Here is a 19,440-nt window from a genome sequence, read left to right on the forward strand (position 1 = left end):
TATTGTGCTGAATGCTGTTTTGGTCACTTTGTGTTTTGGTAACATGTTTCTTGTTCGAGTCCATTGTTTTTCTTCCTTGTCGCAGACACTGTCTTAGTCTTTTTTTCTTATTTTTGCCTCTTCATGTCTTAATATTGTCTTGTTATCACCTTATTTATTTATACTTGACATCTTATTTTGTTTCAATTTTTCCTCTTTTTTAACTTTATTTCCTTTTTCTGAATTTTTGTCACTCTCTGGTTTTGATCACTTTGTGTTTCATTTTGTTACTTTTCTCTGATTTTACTTTATTTCCTTTTATTGTCACCTTTTTTAAAGATTCATTTCATTTTTGTTTCTTTTCACGTATTGTGTCACCTTTTCACGCCTTTCTGTCTTATTTTGGTTGTTTGAAACTCTTTCCTTGTTACTAGTGTTGAGCACCTTTATTTTGAAAATCTTCCCGGTGTGTTAGGCACGGCAGGGCAGAATGCGGAAGTCTGAGTAATATTAGAGAGGAAGACGGCTTCGAGTTGAGTCTGAACTTTACAGCTGGAAACTTTATCTTCGTCCTTAGCGGCAGAAAACTGAACGGTGAGTTTCTGAACATTCGCGTTTTTATCCACTTCAAACTTTATCCTCACTTCCTGTTTTAGTGGTTACGTTACGCAGATTTCAGGCCACCATCAAAAGTCAATACGAAGCCCACTGCGCGTCCGTTTCACTGGAAGTGCGACGTACGCCAGACTTCTTTCAGAATTAGGTCAATTTTATTTTCCAGGGTCGTTTCTGGAGAAAAGCGCTGAATTAAAATCATCGCAGAATCTTCAGATATTTAGTGACCGAGCCGCTCTTCATTTCGGCAGCAGCCTCTTCGTCTTTATCGTGTATTTGATCGCGGGCCGTGTAGGCTTAAAAAGTTGGTTTATCACCGAATAATCTGCAGAGTAGGGGCGTGCCGTGTGTTCCGTTTGTCGGGACACTCTGACTGGACCTGTAGCTGTCTGTAATCACAAACTCGCTCATTATCAGCATTTCTCATTGCAGTTCAGTGTTGTGGTTCAAACATGGCCGACTAATGGCTTCATAAACTGCTCTTATCACACCTGAGCTGTGCTCACCTGCCCCGATCACTTTCGCTTTCACTACTGTGAAAATGAGAAATTGATCTGAAATGTCCTCGCAGCTCCGCGGAGAAGCTCCACGGAGAAGCTCCACGGAGAAGCTCCGCGGAGGCTGAAGTGCAGACGGACGCGTGCAGAAATACATTCAGCGACCTTTCAGCGCTTTTCACTTCATTTGTACTGCGTGACGTCATGTCGACCTTGTTGCTGTTTATGAAGACAAACGAGCCTGACGCCATATTTAGATCTGAGCTTTTTTCTTTCACTGTTTGTTTTTAAGGTGGACTTCGTGTTCCGGCTGCTCTGAAACAGGGATTTCCCATCGTTGGACATGAATACATCACATCTGTCCTTAAATCCAAATCACTGCTTTAGTTTTCTGCTCAGCAGCTTTAACTTCACGTTCATTCAGCGTTTTAAAAGCCTGTAATCCCACCTGCTGTGTAGGTGCAGCTGGGTATTATTATCACTATTATTTGTTGTTGGTGGGATTTTAAAGGTGGTCACGTGGTTCCTGTGGAAGTGGGCAAGCATTTGAGATATTATAAAATGACTTCGTCTCCCGTTGAATGTGACGTAAACCAGGATTCAGTGACGTGAGCTTTGACCCCTGACCCCTGGGACTGTGTGTTGATGTGGTTTCCGGTTCTCCTCCTTTGTGAACTTTGAGGCTGCTGCAGAGATGAAGTCTGATGGTGGGAGGAGCTTTAATAACGCTGCTGTCCTGAGAGCTGGCAGATCCGAGGCCTGCAAATCCGAAGCGAGGTTAACGGGTTAGCGAGCTTAAAGCCACGGTTTTCAGTCCTCTTTTCACCATCACCATGGTAACTGATGCTGAGCAGGCCTGACTTGAAGTGTGTTTAAAAGTGCCACGTCTGGATTCTTTAGCAGTTTTTGTGCTGAAGGAATTTCTCTATGAAACCTGCTGAGCTGGAACTTACCGACTCCGCTGAATGAAGCAGGTTGGGGCAGCAGCATATGTTGCCATGGTGATGTATCTTTGCGGTTATCCTTTCAGGTTTACCTGACGGTCCAGGTAAGCCTGAAGTTTCCTCTAAGCCGCAGGTCCCGCCTCGTGCTGCCGGCCTCTGGTGTGAGATTCGAGTGACATTTATGGCTCTGAAATATTAGCACTGCAGCTTTTTGTCCCTTTTAGAGCAGAAACCATGAGTGTGTGGTGTTCGTGATCTGACGCGTCTCTGTTCTCTCTCTCAGCTCCATCATGGCTGAACCAGTTTATACTCCCACCACGACCCCAAACCCCGGAAACAGCTTCTGCCTGATCCCTTCGGCCCACCTGGACAGAAACCGCTTTATCCTAAAAGTCGTTGAAGTGGTGAGTTCAAAGATGCTCAGACTCATGTGACTCTTCATTAGCCAATGAGATGCTTTCGTTTAGCATTCATTCACACCTGCAAACACACAAACTGTGTGAAACCTTCAGGGTTTCCTCATCGTCTCAGCTCATTGGCTGAAACTTAAACGTGAGCTGCTCTGTGAGCTGACACTGCCATCATCAGTGTCCTCTGTGTGCTGCACGTCTGCAGACCTTCAATTAAAACTGTTCAAGTAAAATATTCAGTTAAAAAAAAAAAATCACAACCTTCCTCAGATTTAAAGTTAAATAATTAAAAGTTGTTTTTATTTGAAATCAATGATATTTAGTTGGAATAAGAATTATCGAGATTGGGATTATTTAAACATTAATGTTGGTAAATGATTAAATCGTCCTTCAGAGTAAGTTTCAGATATTTGTATCGCTCTCAGGCTCTGGCCCGACCTGCACGCGCTCTTTAAACTTCCTTTAACAGCGAGGATCGCGCCCCTGCAGGAAGACGCCGGGCCCTTCCTGTGCAGAGGTGCTCAGTTTTCTGTCCGGTGTGGCAAACAGTAGCTCAGTCTGAAAGCTGTGACAGAAGAGCAGGTTTCTGATGCTTCAGAGAGGAAAGATTCATTATTTAGGTGCTGAAACTGTGTTTGACATGTTGCTGAAACTTTGCCTCAGATGTCTTAAAAGACTCTTTGTCTCTGCTCCCTCACCTCTGACTCTCTGCTGTGGGTCTGATGTTTCTGTAACCGTCCACTGTGCAGGAAAACAATGCAGCGGCTGCTGCGCTGTGACTTCCATGAATTATGCACATGTGCAGTGATCCTCAGTCAGAGTCAAACACTCAGGTTCTCCTGCAGCTCAGTGTTGGTGAAACAGAGTTCAGCTCTTTACATGTCAGAGCTACAGAAGGAGTAGCAGTGAAGAAACGCACATGCAAACACACGGGGCCCGAGGCGTGCCTGAGGCGTGCCCGCGGGGCCTCGGCTCTGCAGATCATAACAGTACAGCTCAGAGAAAAGTGACCACTGACCATCTGCAGGCTGGACCGTATAAAACAACCTGAAGCGACGAGTGATGTCTTGGTGGCCAAGCCCAGCTGTGTAGCTGACAGGATCTGTTCTAGTTTCAGCTCATTTCAGGGTTGTTACTGTGGAAACCCCCCAAAAACCGAAAGCAACCGGCTGCAGAGTCGATCCTCTGCGAGTCTCTGCAGGCTTACGACCATCAGCTGACTGACAGGAAACACTGAGTGTGAGAAATGGTGACAGGAATCCAGAACAGTCTGCACTCATCATCGGTCTGTAACGATGATGATGATGATGACTTGTTTGCTGCTTTTAAAAAAGACTTGTAACTCTGAGCATTTGTACAGCTGAGCTGGATCCATGCAGGTGAGGTGATGCTGTAATGTCCTGGCAGGCAAACATGCTAAAATAGGCGAGGAGTGATGAAGGTAACCAACAATAATATCATCGCTGTGGACAAATCCTCCTGGACCGAGACCAAAACAACTCTGCGCACCTTTCAGGATTAAACCAGGTGCACTTGTGCTTTCACCTCAGTTTGTTTAGGATGTGCAGCACGCTCCTCACACGGCCTCCCTTCAGGCTGCTCAGCACAGGAAATGCCTCCGCAGTTTGTGGCGCGTTGACAGTCCACTGCCAGTAATCAGACAGGAAGCTGCTCCACTCTCCTGCAGATCTGTTTAAAACGGGGTTTGCAGCTGGAACCAGATGTTTAACGGAGGCCTGAACAGAGCTGATGTGTCTTAGTTTGACCTCACGAAGCGCTGACCTGCTCGTTTAATAACTCCAAAGGAAGGATCTGTCATCAGCGTAGTCTTGTTTCACGAGGGATCCCCTCGCTCTTATTGTGAAAGTTCAGTTGCTGCTAACTAACTCGCCCAAGCACATCCTGTCCCGTGTTTCCCCCTCTGATCCAGTTCATGTTGTGGTGGTTTTTGACATCTCTTCAGTCACACGTATTCCAGCAGCCGGAGGTGGACGGCAGCACCCCCACCGTCCTGGGAGACGAGCAGACTAACAGACAACAACAAGAGTTGCTGATTATTTGCTCGTCTATTTGGTACGAAGTACTTCAGAAACCAAACATTTGCAGAGCAGAGTTACGCGTGCGCCTGTGTACATGTATGAAATTATGTACACAGCGGTGATATTACCACAACAACACTGTGGGACATGAAGCTGGATCTGCAAACCCCGGTGGTGCCGCCTCTTTAACAGTTGGGCTGTGCGCTCTTTACAGACGAAGAGTCGTCTGAGCTAGAGCAGGGCGATGCGACCGAAATATTTATCACGATGTACATTTGGAAATTTGCAATAACGATATAACTGACGATATAATTGATGCGAGACAAAATACTTTACAACTCCACAGCTTTATTAGTGCAAAAAACATCAATGTATTTCCACTGAAACAAGCAGCTGTTTTTTATCTGCATTAAAGTTATATAAACATGTAACAGTGCAAATGCAAACTCCTCGCTGACAGTTTAACCAAAAGGCATTTCCAGTGGAAACTGGCCGACACATCCTCAGCATAACCATGTATAATATCCACAAACCTTAAAAAGAGGTTATACACACACAATACGGTAACATTATGTTGAAGCACAGTACGTATCACTCCGCGAGGCTCCGCCTACGACAGCCGTAACGCTCCGACAATCCATCAAGCGGTGCGGCTTCGTAGCTCAGCAAAGTCGTACTGAAACATCTGACAGATGTTCGAGCGCCGTGCACATAAAATCGTTTCGAGGTCAGTAAACACAACCAGAGTTCATACATAAGGCACACGGGATTATAAGGGGCTCTGTCGACTTTCAGACAAATCAAAGGATTGATTTTAAGTGCGCCGTATTTTCCAAACAACACAGTAATAACGACGGCCCGCTAGCATGCTCTACCAAAAATAGTGCTTTGTTGTGTATCTGACGGACGAAAGCTAAACCAGTTCCACCAGTGAAGCTGCAGCGTTTTTACAAACCAGTTCTGGTTCATGGTTTCATTCAACGATCCGCTTTCGCTCTTCTGGTTCTGCGTCGCCGCCATGTGCGTATGTAAACAAAGGCACTGCACATGCGCGTTTTACCCATATTCTATCGCCATGTTTCATTTTCTTATCGTTGCCCAACATTACACCAGTGTTATCGTGAACAGTATGATATGACCCAGCACTAGTCTCAGCCGACAGCAACACAAAACCTGCTGCTGAAGTCAGGCGCTCTTAGATAAACCGTGTTACCGCCACGCACCGAACGACTGCGCGGAAACACTCCCGGCGTGAAACGTGCTGACATCTGTGAGTGTCACACCACGGTTCCAAAAACAAGAAGCGAAATCTGCGTCAGCTGCTTTTAAGCTGACTTTTTAAAAGTGTCGCTGCGTCAGTGAATCAAGCAGATATTCAAACACAGCAAAACAAATGCACACTCATGTTTCTGTCCATTTTCTCCCATCAGCAGGGGGCGGAGACTATTCCATCTGGCGTCGTACTCACACAGGTGGTAAACACATTCATGTGTATGTCCTGACCTGTGTGCACCGGAGTGAGGACGCTTTTATTGCTCTCAGAGCTGCATGGCAACCACTGGTTGCTAGGGAGAAATGTATATCTGTTGCTTTTGTGCAGCGATATGGCAAAAGTTACCGACAGTTTCACTGAGAGCAGTTAGCGAATGTTTGGAGACACGTCTGCGATCTGTTCAGGACCACTCACTCTGGTGCAGCGCTCTCTCTGCATCTGACCTCTGACCTCCAGCAGCCAGTCGAGGAACATGCCGTGGTGTCTGCAGGCCGCTGCATGTACCACACGTGTGCAGGTGCAATGATGACCAAACCAGTCTGTGACTTCCTGGTTACAGGAGACGGGGATGAGGTCGCTTTGGTGCTTTTAATGTGGAGGTTCTGTCTTAGCTGAAGTGTGACTCCACACTCACATCCAGTCTGTGGCTCCGGGCTCGGCGGCTTCTACATCACAAACTTTAGACACAGAATTTAACAGCAAAACAGGAAGTGGAGGTTCGTTTGTTGGGGACTGTTTTCAGGACAGATGAATGCGCATTAGCAGCCGGACGGTGAGGAGCGGGATGGGTTGGTTAGCCGTGCTCCGTGGTGCGAGGGAACCAGTCGCTGTGTTTGTGTGTGACCTCTCTGTGACTGGATCTTCCTCATCCAGCAGCTCTTCAGGAAGCTGCAGAACGGGAAGTGAAAGTATTGCGGAGCGGTCAGTTTGGCTGTCGTTAGCAGATCTCAGAGCTGCTGTTGCAACAGCTCAGTGAGGTGTTCGGTGGGAGGACGACGCCTGCATCCGGCCCCGGGAGTCTGGAGGGAGCTGGCGCGGGTGGGTGCTGGGCAGAAAGAGGATGTGCGGTCAGATCTTTGTGAAACCTTCCTGCAAAATAAACTGAAAGCCACAGACTGAAGGAGGCCCAGGTTAATGTTTTTCCACGTGGGCTCCACCAGAGCAGCTTTGCATGAGTCACAGCTCAAAATAATCCATGTTTATGTCCATACTCAGCCTCTGTCCATCTAAACTTCTGATTGGCTGCCCCTCATAACTGCAGGTTTGAAAACCAGTATGTAGCATTGCGTTACACTTAACCCCAGTCACCACATGCATGTGCCGTCTGCCTCCAGCCTGTTCATCCACAGAGGTGTAGTTACAACAGCTGAGTGTTTGGGTGGATGTAGACCACTGCAGGCGGAGGACTGCAGTGGCGGAGGACTGTGGACTCAGCTGTGAGAGATTGGAACAGTCTCTGACATTAATCCGTTTTGGGCATAAATCCTATAAGTCGTTTAGATCCTCGTCATGTTGCTGCTTATTGTCTTTGTTTTAATCATGTTAGAAAAATATAAAAATCTCTGAAAGTTGAGAATCGCTAACAAACACACACATGCACCTCCTGGTCGTCTGAAGGTTAAAGCAGCGCGTTTGCTGTTGTCCAGCTCCAATCCCTGCCTCTCCAGGTGCTTTCACAATAAAAGCTGTCCACTGTCTCAGTGCTAAATAAGTTTATTGTGAAACAGACAGGAAGTCCCGGTGAGTTTTTAACAGCAGCTTCACTGTAGACTCGTGCGGGATTCCCACTGTGACTTCCTGTGGTGAGTTTAACCCCAGTCAGCTGATTCGCGCCGGGTCACGTCTCACCTGTCCGTGCTGAACAGGAAGTCTCTCGGGGTGATCTCAGGGTGTGCACGCTGGCCTGTGTAGGTTTCTAAAACCCAGCGTTTCATGAGTGACGCGTTTGTAACGTTCAGTGTTTTCATTACTGCAACGCCATCAGACGTCTGCTTTTACAGCAAGATGAAAGGACAAGAAGAGCTGCTGTTTTTCACACGAGCGACCGCAGAGGCGCAGCCGGGTGTCGATGCAGTTACTGCAGCTGTTTAAAGCGTTGATGAAAGAGGAGCATAAAGAACAAAACACGTCTGAGACACTGAGAGGAGCTGGGCTCTTTGTAGTGAAGCTTAGTGGAGCGTAAAGCTCTGATTGAAACGAGCAAAGACACTGAACGCTGCTTCACCTTTGAACCCGTTAAAGCGTAACAGGAGGGACCATCAAGGTGACCTGAGCAGTTTGTCATATTTCAGGATCTTTGTGGGACAAAAGGCCTCTGTGTGCATCACATTCAGTGATGCACACAGAGGCCTCGAATCAGAGCAAACTTCGACTTTCTGTTCCAGGTGACCTCAATTTCATGCGAGTTTCCAACCCTAAGACCTCAGATTTGTTTTTGAGCTTGTACATCGACAGTGAGACGAAGCTGTCAGCGTGGAGTTCCACATTACCGCCCCAGGGCGAGAGCGTTTTCGCCCGCCCTGTTCTGCAGAGTCGCCTCTTTGTGTTCCCTAAAGTAAACCAGCTTGGACACGTGGAGGAGATCCAGCGCCGGTGACGGACACACGGTCTTCTACAGACATAAACACAGCAGAGGTGCACGAGAAGGTTTTTGATTTCCACGCTGCTCCCACTCGCTGCCTTTCTGATTTGACTTGGAGATTAATGTTAACAGCACGGTGGCGGCAGCCTGACTGATGACAGCGATGCTGGAATTCAATCTTTGCATATTTATGTTCGTATAGTTCCACGTAGTGAGGGAAGTGAGAGCAGATCACTCAGCACGTGCAGGATGTTGGTGACGGGCACAAACACAGTGGCAGTATTTACAGAAACACTCAAAAGTCACTCAGATTCTCTCACGTTTCACGTTTTCTGCTCCTAGAACCAAGAAATATGCGTCCCTAAAAGTGTTCTGGTGGTACAGAACATGTAATCAGATTACTGAAGGAGAATGAGTCATGTGTGTGTTGCTGACTGAAGGATAAAAGTATCGGCGCCGCTCTCGCTGACGTCAGGCGGTCTGCTGCTAGCTCTGTGGTTCTGGGTTCGTCTGTCTGAAGAAAAGCACAAAGCCTTTTTATAAGCTGAGGCTCACTTTAACATGGAATATTCCTCCAGTTAAACTCGCCGCTGTAACGGAGACAGAGGCTGGCGTTCGGTTTAACCACGAGGACAAACACGCGACAGCGAGAGGAAAGTATCCCTGCACACGTGCACAGACGCTGGTTTGTTCCGCCTGGTTCCTGATGATCCCGACTCTGGATCCTGGTGCTTATCTGTCGGCGTGACGATCTCCTGGGTCTGGACGAGCGTCGACTCTACTCTCAGCTCTGTCTTTATGCTCATTTTGCAGCTTTACTCGTGATTTTATTCTTTTACGAACTACCTCATGACCACGGGTGAGCGTTGGAACGTAGACGTGCTCTCAGTCATCTCATGTCCCACCTTCCAACCACCGTGAGCTCAGAGGGAGGGCTCTGCAGAGAGCCTCAGGCCTGAAGCTGCCGTCTCGTCCCAGCTGCTCCGCACTCGCCTACGAACCCGGAGGTCGTGGTGTGAAGAAGCCGACGGGACGGCGTCACCTGCAGAAAGGAGGTGTGCAGCTCTGACACGCCCCTCGAACGTTTCAGACGGAGGAAATCTGGCAGGCTTGGACTTTCTCGAGAGTGCATTCGACACATCGTGTACTTACATCTGGACCAATCAGAGCACACTAGTGTCATTTCTTAAGGTTTCTGTCCTGATAAGTGGTCAGAGAGTTGGTGTGGTCCTGACTTGCTCCTTCAGCGGTTACAGGAAGCTCCTCCTGCACTGCGCTGCTCTCTGAGTCATTTAAAGGTCTGTTTACATTCACAACACGAGTATTTCTTTATAAAAACAAAGTCGAGTGTTTGGGGCCTGGAAGAGCTCAACCACAAACTCCTCCATGTTTGTAGTCCAAACATCACCCCCTCCCCAGGCTCGCACTGCCTGCTCTTTCAGGTCCCCAAACCCGGGGGGGTCTGAGGGGTGAAGCGCTCCTATCGACTCCTGCTGGGTGACGGTCTCGTGGTCTCGCCGCTGTGGTGGTTCAGATGTGCTCAGGGCGTCCCTGCGATGGCTGCTGGTGTGGAGCAATCGCTGTTGTTGCCGCCCACACAGAGCTGAGCGGTCGGAGCGGTTCGACCACAACTTCTAATGAAATGCAGCAGAGCCGGCGCCTTTGTGTTGTCACGCCGGCCTGAAACTGCCAGCAGCCGCTCAGACTGGAAAGAGACGTCACATTTCAACAAATAAGCTGCCGTCGTCTCAGACAAGAGGACGAATACACGGGGCAGCAGCTGACAGAGGCTGGAGGTCTGTTTCATACAGGAGGAGGAAGTGGTGACTATCAGGTCAGTTTCTCCCCGTGTGTCGTAGTTGCAGCGTTCGATGCCGGGAGCAGACGTGCAGAATAAAACAAATCAAACACGCGGAGCGTTTTTGGCGCCTGGTGAATAAGTGAGCTGCTGAAGAAGCTTTCAGCGGGAAAAGTGAAACAAAATAACATTTTATGCAATTATTTCTTCATAATCATCGAAATGTCTGACAAAATATGAGAATAATCATTATTGTTATCATGTCAAACTGCAGCCCACTGTGGTCCTGAGTGGGCCGGTCCACTGAAACTGCACGTTTTATTGTAAGACTCAGGTTTAACTTGGTGAACCTGCAGGTCCATCTCTGCATAGCGCCGTCCTGAGTAAGTGGGCGGCCGTGGTTTCACAGGCCGTGACAGATTCACAGTAGTGTTCACAGGTCGGGCTCTGCTTTAGGAGAACATGTCGCTCTAACACGCCGACCGTTTGATGTATGAAGCCAACAGGAGTGGTCCCAGGAGCCACCCTGACTTGTGTTTCTATTCTGTGCTCACCTGTGCTGACTTCCTGTTTCTCCCTCAGGTGCTGTCCTTCATTGCCTTCATCCTGGAGGAGACGGTGGACAGCTGCTTCACCTGCTCTCCTCTCTACTTCTTTGAGTTCGTCAGCTGCACGGCCTTCCTCTTCACCCTGCTGCTGCTCGTCCTCCTTTCTACTAAGCTGCATGAAAAGATTCACATCGGGGCCTGGCCCACTGTGGTAAGAACCTGGAGATCGTGTTTCAGTCGCTCTTCTCCGCTCGCGTGAGAAAGATTCAGAAGCTCAGTGACCTGAACAGAGTTCATGTCTGGCTTTATTTAGAGTCACTTCCTCTTTCAGAGCACAGTCTTTGTTCAAGCTCACTCCAAACTACAATAACGACCCGACCGGCAGTCGTTAGAGGAGCAGGTCGCTACATACATGTTCAAAGTAACCCGAGTCGGCCCAGCACTCGTTCATGAGCTGTCCAGAGAGTGCTGAGCTGGCATTAACCCGGCAACACATGATGCTCGTGGTCCGTGTTATTCATAATCCAGTCCTTTGACTTCAGTTTACACATTTAATTTTGCATCGTTTTGAATTTCTGGACAGATGAGGAACTTTTTACTATTTTAACCTTGACTATAAAAACTGTCTTTGCATTGGTTCGCTGAGCTGCAGCATCAGAGCACGGACAGCGCAGCGTGCTTTCTGTCTGCGATGTCAGAGTAACTCTGAGGGAGTCGGGTACTCGTGTGAGTACTCGAGTAAAATCAGTCTGAGGAGGATGCGTGGCGGTGGCGTTTGTCCCGGCTCTCCTCCTGCGAGCTTCGCTGTCGTCTCGCACCAGAATGAAAACAGACGGTTTATTTTAGTCTCTCCCTGATGACACTTCCAGCTCGCAGTCTTTCATCTTACAGCGTGGGTGCAGTGAAACTCGAAAACGAGAAGCGGACTGTTTTCTTTTTGCAAATTCAGACTCAGCAGGGTGGAAATGTTTGCATGTGGAGCTGCGAGTTCGACAGCTGTTCTCAAAGCTAATGAGGGTTCCAGCTTCAATCGAGCCCTCGCCCTCTGCCTCTCTGATTGGCTGAGCACAAACCAGGCCGCCCCCACCTTATTTGTTTTTCATAGAGATGAGATTTAAAGTTGGCCAGTCAAACGAAACCTCCCTGTTAAATCATTCACGTGGAAATGAGCCACCTAAATAAAGATGCTCATAAATAACTTCAGATTAAAGTAATTAAAGCGTTCCTTCATTTTCACGTCCACATGGAAAAAAACCTGCTCTGAACTTTGAACCAGGAAAGCGTGGGATTGGATGCGAAGAGGGGGAGGGGTCAGAGCATCAAGAGTTTGATCCAGTAAAGTTGGCGTGAGTTCACGGCTGGTATCTGCAGCCGTTTAAAGGCCGACCTTTGAGAAATGGCGGCGCAGCTTCATTGTTTTGGTGTCAGCCTTAACTCTGCCAGAGACGCTGCTTCCTCTGCTTTTCAGAGGAAAAGTGAGCGTGGACAGGAAGCCGGAAGCTGAAGGCCGAACCTTTCCGCTGCACTGATCTTCAGCGGCGCTGTCTTTCCACCGGAGGCCTCAGCTCCACCGTGGTGTGTGGAAACAGGAAGAGGACACCGACCGCAGCGCGGTGCTCACTAACACCAGTGTCTGCTCAGACGGCTGACGAGCCACAGAGTTCTTCCTCATCGTAGCCATTAAAGAGAAACCTCAACATGACGAGTCTGCCCGCAAAGAAACACCAGACAGGAACAGCAGCAGCTGAACTTTCACAATAAGAGCACGCTGTCACAGGGAAGCGTGGTGAGAGGCATTTGAAGCCCACGCTTCCACAGTCAGGTTTCAGAGGTGACCCGTTCCCATCTGTTTTATTCCTGCTGCTTAGGAGGGGCAGCCAATCAGGAAGAACTGTAATGGCGGTCCGAGTGTGTCTGTTTGCTCTGTGTGGTCTTTGTAGTTTAAATGAAGCTGAACAAAAGAACAGAGGAGCTGAAAAAACCGTCGATATGAGAGAAGCGCAGAGGCTGAAGCATTTTAGCCACCGCCTCGCCATCAGCGGCGGCTTCCTGTTTAGCACTCGGGCCTAAAGGCTGATGGCGTCGCCCTGCTGTCAGGCAGCGTGGACGCCAACGACTGTGACAACGTGAGAACGAGGTAATGTAAGATTGTCACGGTCGCTCCACAGACGCATCTACTGTGTGTTTGACGAGTTTGGATCTCAGTGATCGGGAACGTTTGTGAACATCACCTTTCACTTCGGTGCCACAGCGAGTGCCCGCCAGCTGTGGTGCGTTTAAATACGAGTACGAGCGGTCGAGCCTCGTTAGCCTCAGAATGATGGACTTATTCGTTCCCGCTAAACGATGAATTAAAACGAGATACGGCCCCAAACTCAAAGCGTGCACCGCACCGTGTCTGCAGACACGCCTCACACCCGCAACAAGTCACACAAAGTCTGAAGTCAGAACTTGGTTTTATCGCAGCTACGACTTTAAAGACGTCCCAGAGTACGTACACACACACACACACACACACACACACACACACACACACACACACACACACACACACACACTGTGGCTGAAAACCAGTAAAAGCAGCTGTCATATAACTGTGTGATGCTGCCACCTACAGTCTGCAGACTGAACTGCACTTGTAGCCTCCAGTCAGATTCCGGAGTGTTAGAACTTATCTTTGTGCCACTACTCTGAGCGCACGTAAACAGAGTTTTCAGGTGCAAGTGTTGTATTTTGAGGAGAAATTTATTTTGAGTGAACAAACTTCATTGCTGCGTGCAAAAAATGTATTTCAGTGTTTGCTATTATCTCCACACACACACACAACAGCAGCTCCTCTCGCTCAGTTTTTGCACTTATGCAAATATGTGACATCTTGATGAATCGAGCAGATATTTGAAGTTTACACAGAAACATTCTCGCATGAAAATATCTTAAAAGTTTATTTTGTGACCCAGAAAGAGTAATATTTCAAACTCTGCCACTCTGTGTTCCTCCGCCACTGCCTCCTTTGAGTTTTGGATGAAATGCATTCTGGGATATTGCATTTTGTCATTTCGAGCTGATTGGAGACCAGAACAGCCAATCAGATATTTTTGCATCCAAGTCTGTGATTGGCTGGTTTTCTGGCACAAATATAACGGTGTAGAGAAAGAGTTGAGCGCGCACGGGCATAAACGTTGAGAGCGCGAGCAAGTGCAAAAACTGAGCGAGAGGGTGTGTGTGTGTGTGTGTGTGTGTGTGGATAACAGCAAACACTGAAATACATTTTTTGCACGCAGCAATGAAGTTTGTTCACTCAAATTCAGCTTTTCGTCACTCAAAATAAATTTCTCTTCAAAATGCAACACTTGCACCTGCAAACTTTGTTTCATGCGCTCAGAATAGTGGCACAAAGATAACATCATAGAACTGATGGATCAAAGCAGCAAAACATTTTAACACACCGAGACTTGTTGGATTGTAGCTCTGAATATGAACTTGGACTTAAACCAACGTGTGGATGTTCAGCAGGATTGTCTCCATGAAAATCTGTCACATGTGAAGTATTACAAACAGAGCTTTATTATTAAGTACAGTGAGGCCGTGAACGGTGAGTCGAGGGTTCAGCATGCTGAAAAAAATCCAGACTCAAGGCTCAAAATGAAGCGTGTGGCTGTTTTACGTCACGCTGCAGCGCCTCCAGTTTGAGAAAAGTCCACTTTTATTGTTTTGTTGATCCGGTCAGATTGAGGGCGGCAACTCGGAGACTGTCGGAGGCGCTCGTCTCACCTTCTTCTTCTTCTCTTTTACAGGACATGATTTACACCGGGGTCATCGCTGTGCTGCTCTTCATCTCCTCCTGCGTCTTCGCCGCAGACCGCGGCTCTTTGGTTCAGGCAACCGTTGCTGTGGTGAGAAAACGTCCTCGGACTCGCACTACCCTCCTTTCCTACCTCCTGAATCTTCCTTTTCCTTTTCTTCTATATCTCCTCCTTTCCTTTCCTTCCTGGCTGACAGTGTGTGTTATAGGGCTGCCACAAAGGATTATTTTGATAGTCGACTAGTCACCGATTATTTTTGCGATTAGTCGACTAATCAGATCATCATCCATTGGACGTACAGGTACAGCTTATTGCACCAGCAGCATCTGCTCTTATATAACTATCATTAGCTTACAGCTTTAAGTGTTTAAGGTCTGTGCTAACTGAAGATAAAGACAAGATGATAGTTTATTAAATTTTAATGAAATTTGCAGATTGTTTCGGTGAAGTTTAATAAACTCCTTGCTATCTAAAATATAACAGGACACCGGAGTATATTCTCCAGCATCTCACACTTCTGATAATCAGCTGTCTGCTTGACGTTTATTCAGCTGTGTAAAAACTATAACTTTAATCTCAGCCAAACCGATTTACTCAGGAACAAATAAAATACTAAAAAAAGCCAAACAATAACATTTTAAGTTATCTAAGTGACTCATATATATTTAACCTGAGTAGCGAAAGACGGTGGTGGGTTTGAAAACGATTTGCCGGGAGTCCGGTGTTCTCACGGCTCTAGTTAGCCTAGCCCCCGGCTAGCTATCGAGCTAGTGGGTAACAGACGTCTCCGAAAACGTCGGAGCGCTTTTGAAAATATGTGGTGTCCTGATAAACTGAGCAGATATTTGAGGTTTACACAGCTACATTCTCCATGAAAATATGTTAAACGTTTATTTTGTGACCCAGAAAGAATAATAAGAGTAACATTAAAACTAACTAGCTGCCGCCATTGTTGCAAACTGAGCTGGGCCGCGCTATGAATTCTGGGACACAGCTGCTTCTTCTTCTTCGGCGTTTAACGGCAGCTGGCATCCTTGTACATGCAGTGCTGCCATCTTCTGTTTCAGTCCGTTATTACACTCTTAAATCCTGCTACTTATTCCTGCGTCTTTTGGGATCTTACAAAGCTTCAAACGACGCGTCGACTATTAAATCAGTCGTCGACGATTTTGATAGTCGACTAATCGTGGCAGCCCTAGTGTGTTATCAGGTCACCTACAGCAGCGCTCTTCTTCTTCTCTGTCGTCCAGGTCTTTGGGTTCTTGGCGACTGTGGCGTTTTCCATCGACTTCGGCCTGATGGTGAAGAGCAAGGGGCTTCCCTTCCTAAACAAAGACAAGAAGCAGGAGCACACTAACGGCATCCAGACGCCGGCAGAGGAGGAAAGACTCAAAGCCAACGAGACAGTTTAAGCGTCTTTCTGCTCATACGCGTGAGGTCGCTCATTACTTTTCCCAATATTCCTCTAACATGATAGTGAAGGGGTGGAGCTTCCAATGCTGACCTCACGTCCATGTTTTTTTTCTTTTTAAATCCAGTTTGTAGTTCTTTTCCCAGCGCTGAGGGCGCTCTGTTCAGAAATCATCACCCTGTCGCTGTGCAGAGCGCCGAAAACGAGAGACACTAAAACCATCAAACCACTAAATCTTCTGCTGTAGTTTAGATTGTAGGATTTATTTTTACGCAGTTTGTGATAAACGCTTTGCTTTATCGTCCTGTTGTCATAGAAATAATCAGATGGACGAGAAGGAAAATCACAGAAGTGTTTTCGAAGGCGTCGGCATCTCCGATTGGTCCGAGTCTCTCCAGCAGAATCCTGATATTAAAATATATTCTCCTTACTTTTAATTTGAATGAAATGTTGCACACCAAGGAAAATATTCCTGATTGTTGAAGTACCGTCTGTGTCCCTGAACGCCTCACGATGCTCAGGTCGAGACTGAGAGCGTGCTAAAGTTGATTATTCATCAGCCTTACTTGTGTTGAAATGACTCGGAGTGTCCAGCAGGGGGAGACGTCTGCTCGTCAACCATCCAGGGGCTGTTTCATAAACGCTCATTTAGTTGATGCAGACGAGTTAAAGTTCATTTCATGTTTTTTATCTGGACACTGTGGAAATGCGGTCCTTTGCCAAACGTGCCTTAGTCCTCCTTAAATTCTCCCTGTGGACCAGTCAGGTTTATCCATAGCCTGTATCTAAAAGATGGACCTAGCTGCTGTGACATCACCTGTTGGTTGGTGATGCACGCTTCTGTTTTTTGTTTTTTTTTTGTTTGTTTTTTTTTTTGAACGCTTTCACATGAAACGAGCGACAGCCTTTGTTTTCCTACCAGAGTCGTCGCCCCCTGCTGGACATTACAGAGCATTAGCTTTCAGGTCTTATAATGTTTTGTGTCACTCTTGACATTTTAAAAGTGAAATTGTGCCTTTTTTTTAAACATACTTTTTTACTTCCTGTCTGTGTTTGATATCTTTGATGCCGTGTGGACAAATATGAATATCGGGGGTAATTTAGCAAAATCAGCTCAGAGCTTTTGATGATCTCTTTTAATGCTTTTATTAACTGTTATCACTAATTATGGCCTTGATTTTGGGCTCAAGCTCATCAGATAAGGGAGAGGACTCTTAGTGACTCTTGGTGATTCTAATCGCTGACGTGTGAATGTGTTAAAATGTAACAATGAAAGGGTGAATATCAAAGTGTTTGTTTGAGGTTTTCTTCCGTCTTTGCTCTCTGCTGTTGGCGGCTGAAGCTGACGTAGCTGCAGGTGTGTGAGGGCGCCGTGGAGGGGAAGCCTCCGCAGCATCGTTAAAAAGAGTAACATTAGAGAACTTGAAAAGGATACTGCGTGCCTACAAATGATCTAAAATTGAAATGTAAGAGGAATGGAGCTCTTTGAGTGAGCAGGGATTCTCCTTTTCTTCCTGTTCCTGCAAGTTTTTCCTCCTGTCTGTCACTCGCTGATGGGTTTTCTCTCCAGTACTGTCGGGCACCTCTGTCGTTGTAAATGTGTCCGTGGTTCAGTAATCCGTCCCCCCACACACACCCACACACACACACTCAAACTTCACTAAAGTCACATCAAACTCTAAATTTTATGCCCAGAAAATGAAGCGGACTGCAGTTTAAAGGCAAACGCCATCTGTTTTTGTTTTTTTTACTACAAATGTAATATTTTTAAACGTTTAATTATAAAAAGTGTTTTTTTTTTCTTTATTTCTGAGGTCTCATATTTTTTTCTTTTTTTGTTTTGTTTTTTAAATTGTGTCCATTTCTCCAAAGTCTCAGGAAATAAAAAGTCACATTAACCATGAAAATGAAATCAGTGAGAAGTTTGAAATTCAGAAACATTTGAGAGCACATGAAGCAGCAGACTAATAAAGAACAGGTTTTTATACAAACTTTTCTACGTTTGTAAAAATGAAAAACACTCTGTGATGACGAGGACATTTGTTAGTAATCACAGTACACTGGACACTTCCGTGTGTGTCGAACAATCCAGAAATCTGAAATCATTTCTATTTGGGACCAAGTAAAGTTGATCTTCGAGACAGAGCCCGTTTGTTTTGTATATAAGTTTCTCTGATGTTTGTCAGCCTGTGTGTGAACGTACGGTTAGGATTTCACTGTCTGTAATAAATTGCTGCAGTTTCTTTCTGTCAGGTGATAAAGAGATTTTCAATAAATACACGTGTTCGGTTTCTGTTTTCACCCACAAACATGAAAAACTTTGGACTGAAGGTGAGTTCTAGAAAAATCTGACCTCATGTTGAAACAGAAATGGTGTCAAAGCACCCACAGCTTCAGGAGGGTCTCTGAGGAACTCTTCATTAAAATACATCAAACTTATGTCCTAATAAATATATTCCTCGCAATGAGGGAGGAGCTTCAGAGAGGGCGTGGCCATCTGTGAGCCTGTGACTTCAGTTGGTGGAAGGCTGAAGCACAGAGCAGTGTGACGGTTTCACCTATGACGAACTTTTTATCACCACTGGAGCGGATTATTCTCAGTCTTCATTAGTTTTACTGAACGCTTGCTAATATTAACGATTCGTGTCAGAATCAGGAGACTTTGTTTCCATTAAACATCAAAGTGCAACATGCATAGTAAAACTACATTAATGAAAGAAAAAAGAAGTACTGTGGCTGTGTGATCATGTGTGTATATGCAGATGACAATGAAATCAATAAAGGCTGACATCATCAGTAAGTAGAGAAATTTACATTACACATGCTTCCCTTAGGCAGTATCGTTAGAAGACATAACGTCTTGATGCATCTCAATCATCCAGGTAAGTAAATCTCCAGAAGTTGATTCTGTTCATCTGGACGTAGCGTTTTGTGGGAGAAACGTTTCGTCATCATCAGGTGACGTCTTCAGTCTCAGCTGACTGCAGGTCTCAATCTTATAAACAGTTCATTTGCATAATGACTGAAACCAGCCCACTGAAGGAACAATGGGCTGGGAGGTCAGGTCCTTAATCATAATTATGCAAATTCTCATGACCATTGATCAACAACCACTGACCAAAACCCACTGATCAAAGACCATTGACCAACGGCCATGAGTACCATTCGCAGAGGCTGGAAGATCAAGGTGCACCCGGTGGAGGTGGGGTGCAGGGGCTTTGTTGCCAGTACAACAGCAAAGCTGCTTAGAGACTGGGATCAGAGGACAGGCGCAACGGCAGGCTATAAGAGAGCTAGCTAACACTGCTGAGAGGACCAGTCACTGGCTATGGTTAAAAAGGGCTGACATCACTCGGTCAGCTAACCACGAGAGAAAAGAAATTCTCCGCTCTTCTTCCCTTATCTGGGAGGCAGTGGGGAGGAAGAGCATACAGCCGGATCCGGCGGGGAGGTGTGGGAAGCCAGATCGGGCGCCCCCCTTCCAGCTCTCCTCTCTGCTCTCTCCTATCTTGTCCCTTTTGTCTTACTTCTCTCGATCACCT

The 19,440-nt window shown here is 46.6% G+C and overlaps 1 protein-coding gene across 2 annotated transcripts; it reads left to right on the forward strand.

Moving 5' to 3' along the window:
- Positions 1-454: 454 nt before the first annotated feature.
- cmtm6 (CKLF-like MARVEL transmembrane domain containing 6) lies at positions 455-18,174 on the forward strand. Of its 2 annotated transcripts, XM_082552744.1 has the most exons (6): positions 455-573; positions 1,384-1,546; positions 2,319-2,439; positions 10,719-10,895; positions 14,479-14,577; positions 15,738-18,174. In XM_082552744.1, the coding sequence occupies exons 3-6, from the start codon at positions 2,326-2,328 to the stop codon at positions 15,897-15,899; spliced, it is 552 nt and encodes a 183-aa protein (XP_082408870.1). In that variant the 5' UTR covers positions 455-573; positions 1,384-1,546; positions 2,319-2,325; the 3' UTR covers positions 15,900-18,174. The 2 variants fall into 2 exon arrangements, with proteins under 2 accessions (XP_082408870.1, XP_082408869.1); XM_082552743.1 differs by lacking the exon at positions 1,384-1,546.
- Positions 18,175-19,440: the final 1,266 nt, after the last annotated feature.

This window comes from Aulonocara stuartgranti (assembly GCF_965226115.1).
Source record: "Aulonocara stuartgranti genome assembly, chromosome: 11".
NCBI classification, from domain to species: Eukaryota; Metazoa; Chordata; class Actinopteri; order Cichliformes; family Cichlidae; genus Aulonocara; species Aulonocara stuartgranti.

Excerpts from the sequence above, each read along its gene's own strand:
- cmtm6 (XM_082552744.1), top strand. The coding sequence starts at position 2,326 with ATGGCTGAACCAGTTTATACTCCCACCACGACCCCAAACCCCGGAAAC. Across the intron at positions 2,440-10,718 it reads TCCTAAAAGTCGTTGAAGTG|GTGCTGTCCTTCATTGCCTT; the intron begins GTGAGTTCAAAG and ends TTTCTCCCTCAG. Across the intron at positions 14,578-15,737 it reads TTCAGGCAACCGTTGCTGTG|GTCTTTGGGTTCTTGGCGAC; the intron begins GTGAGAAAACGT and ends TCTGTCGTCCAG.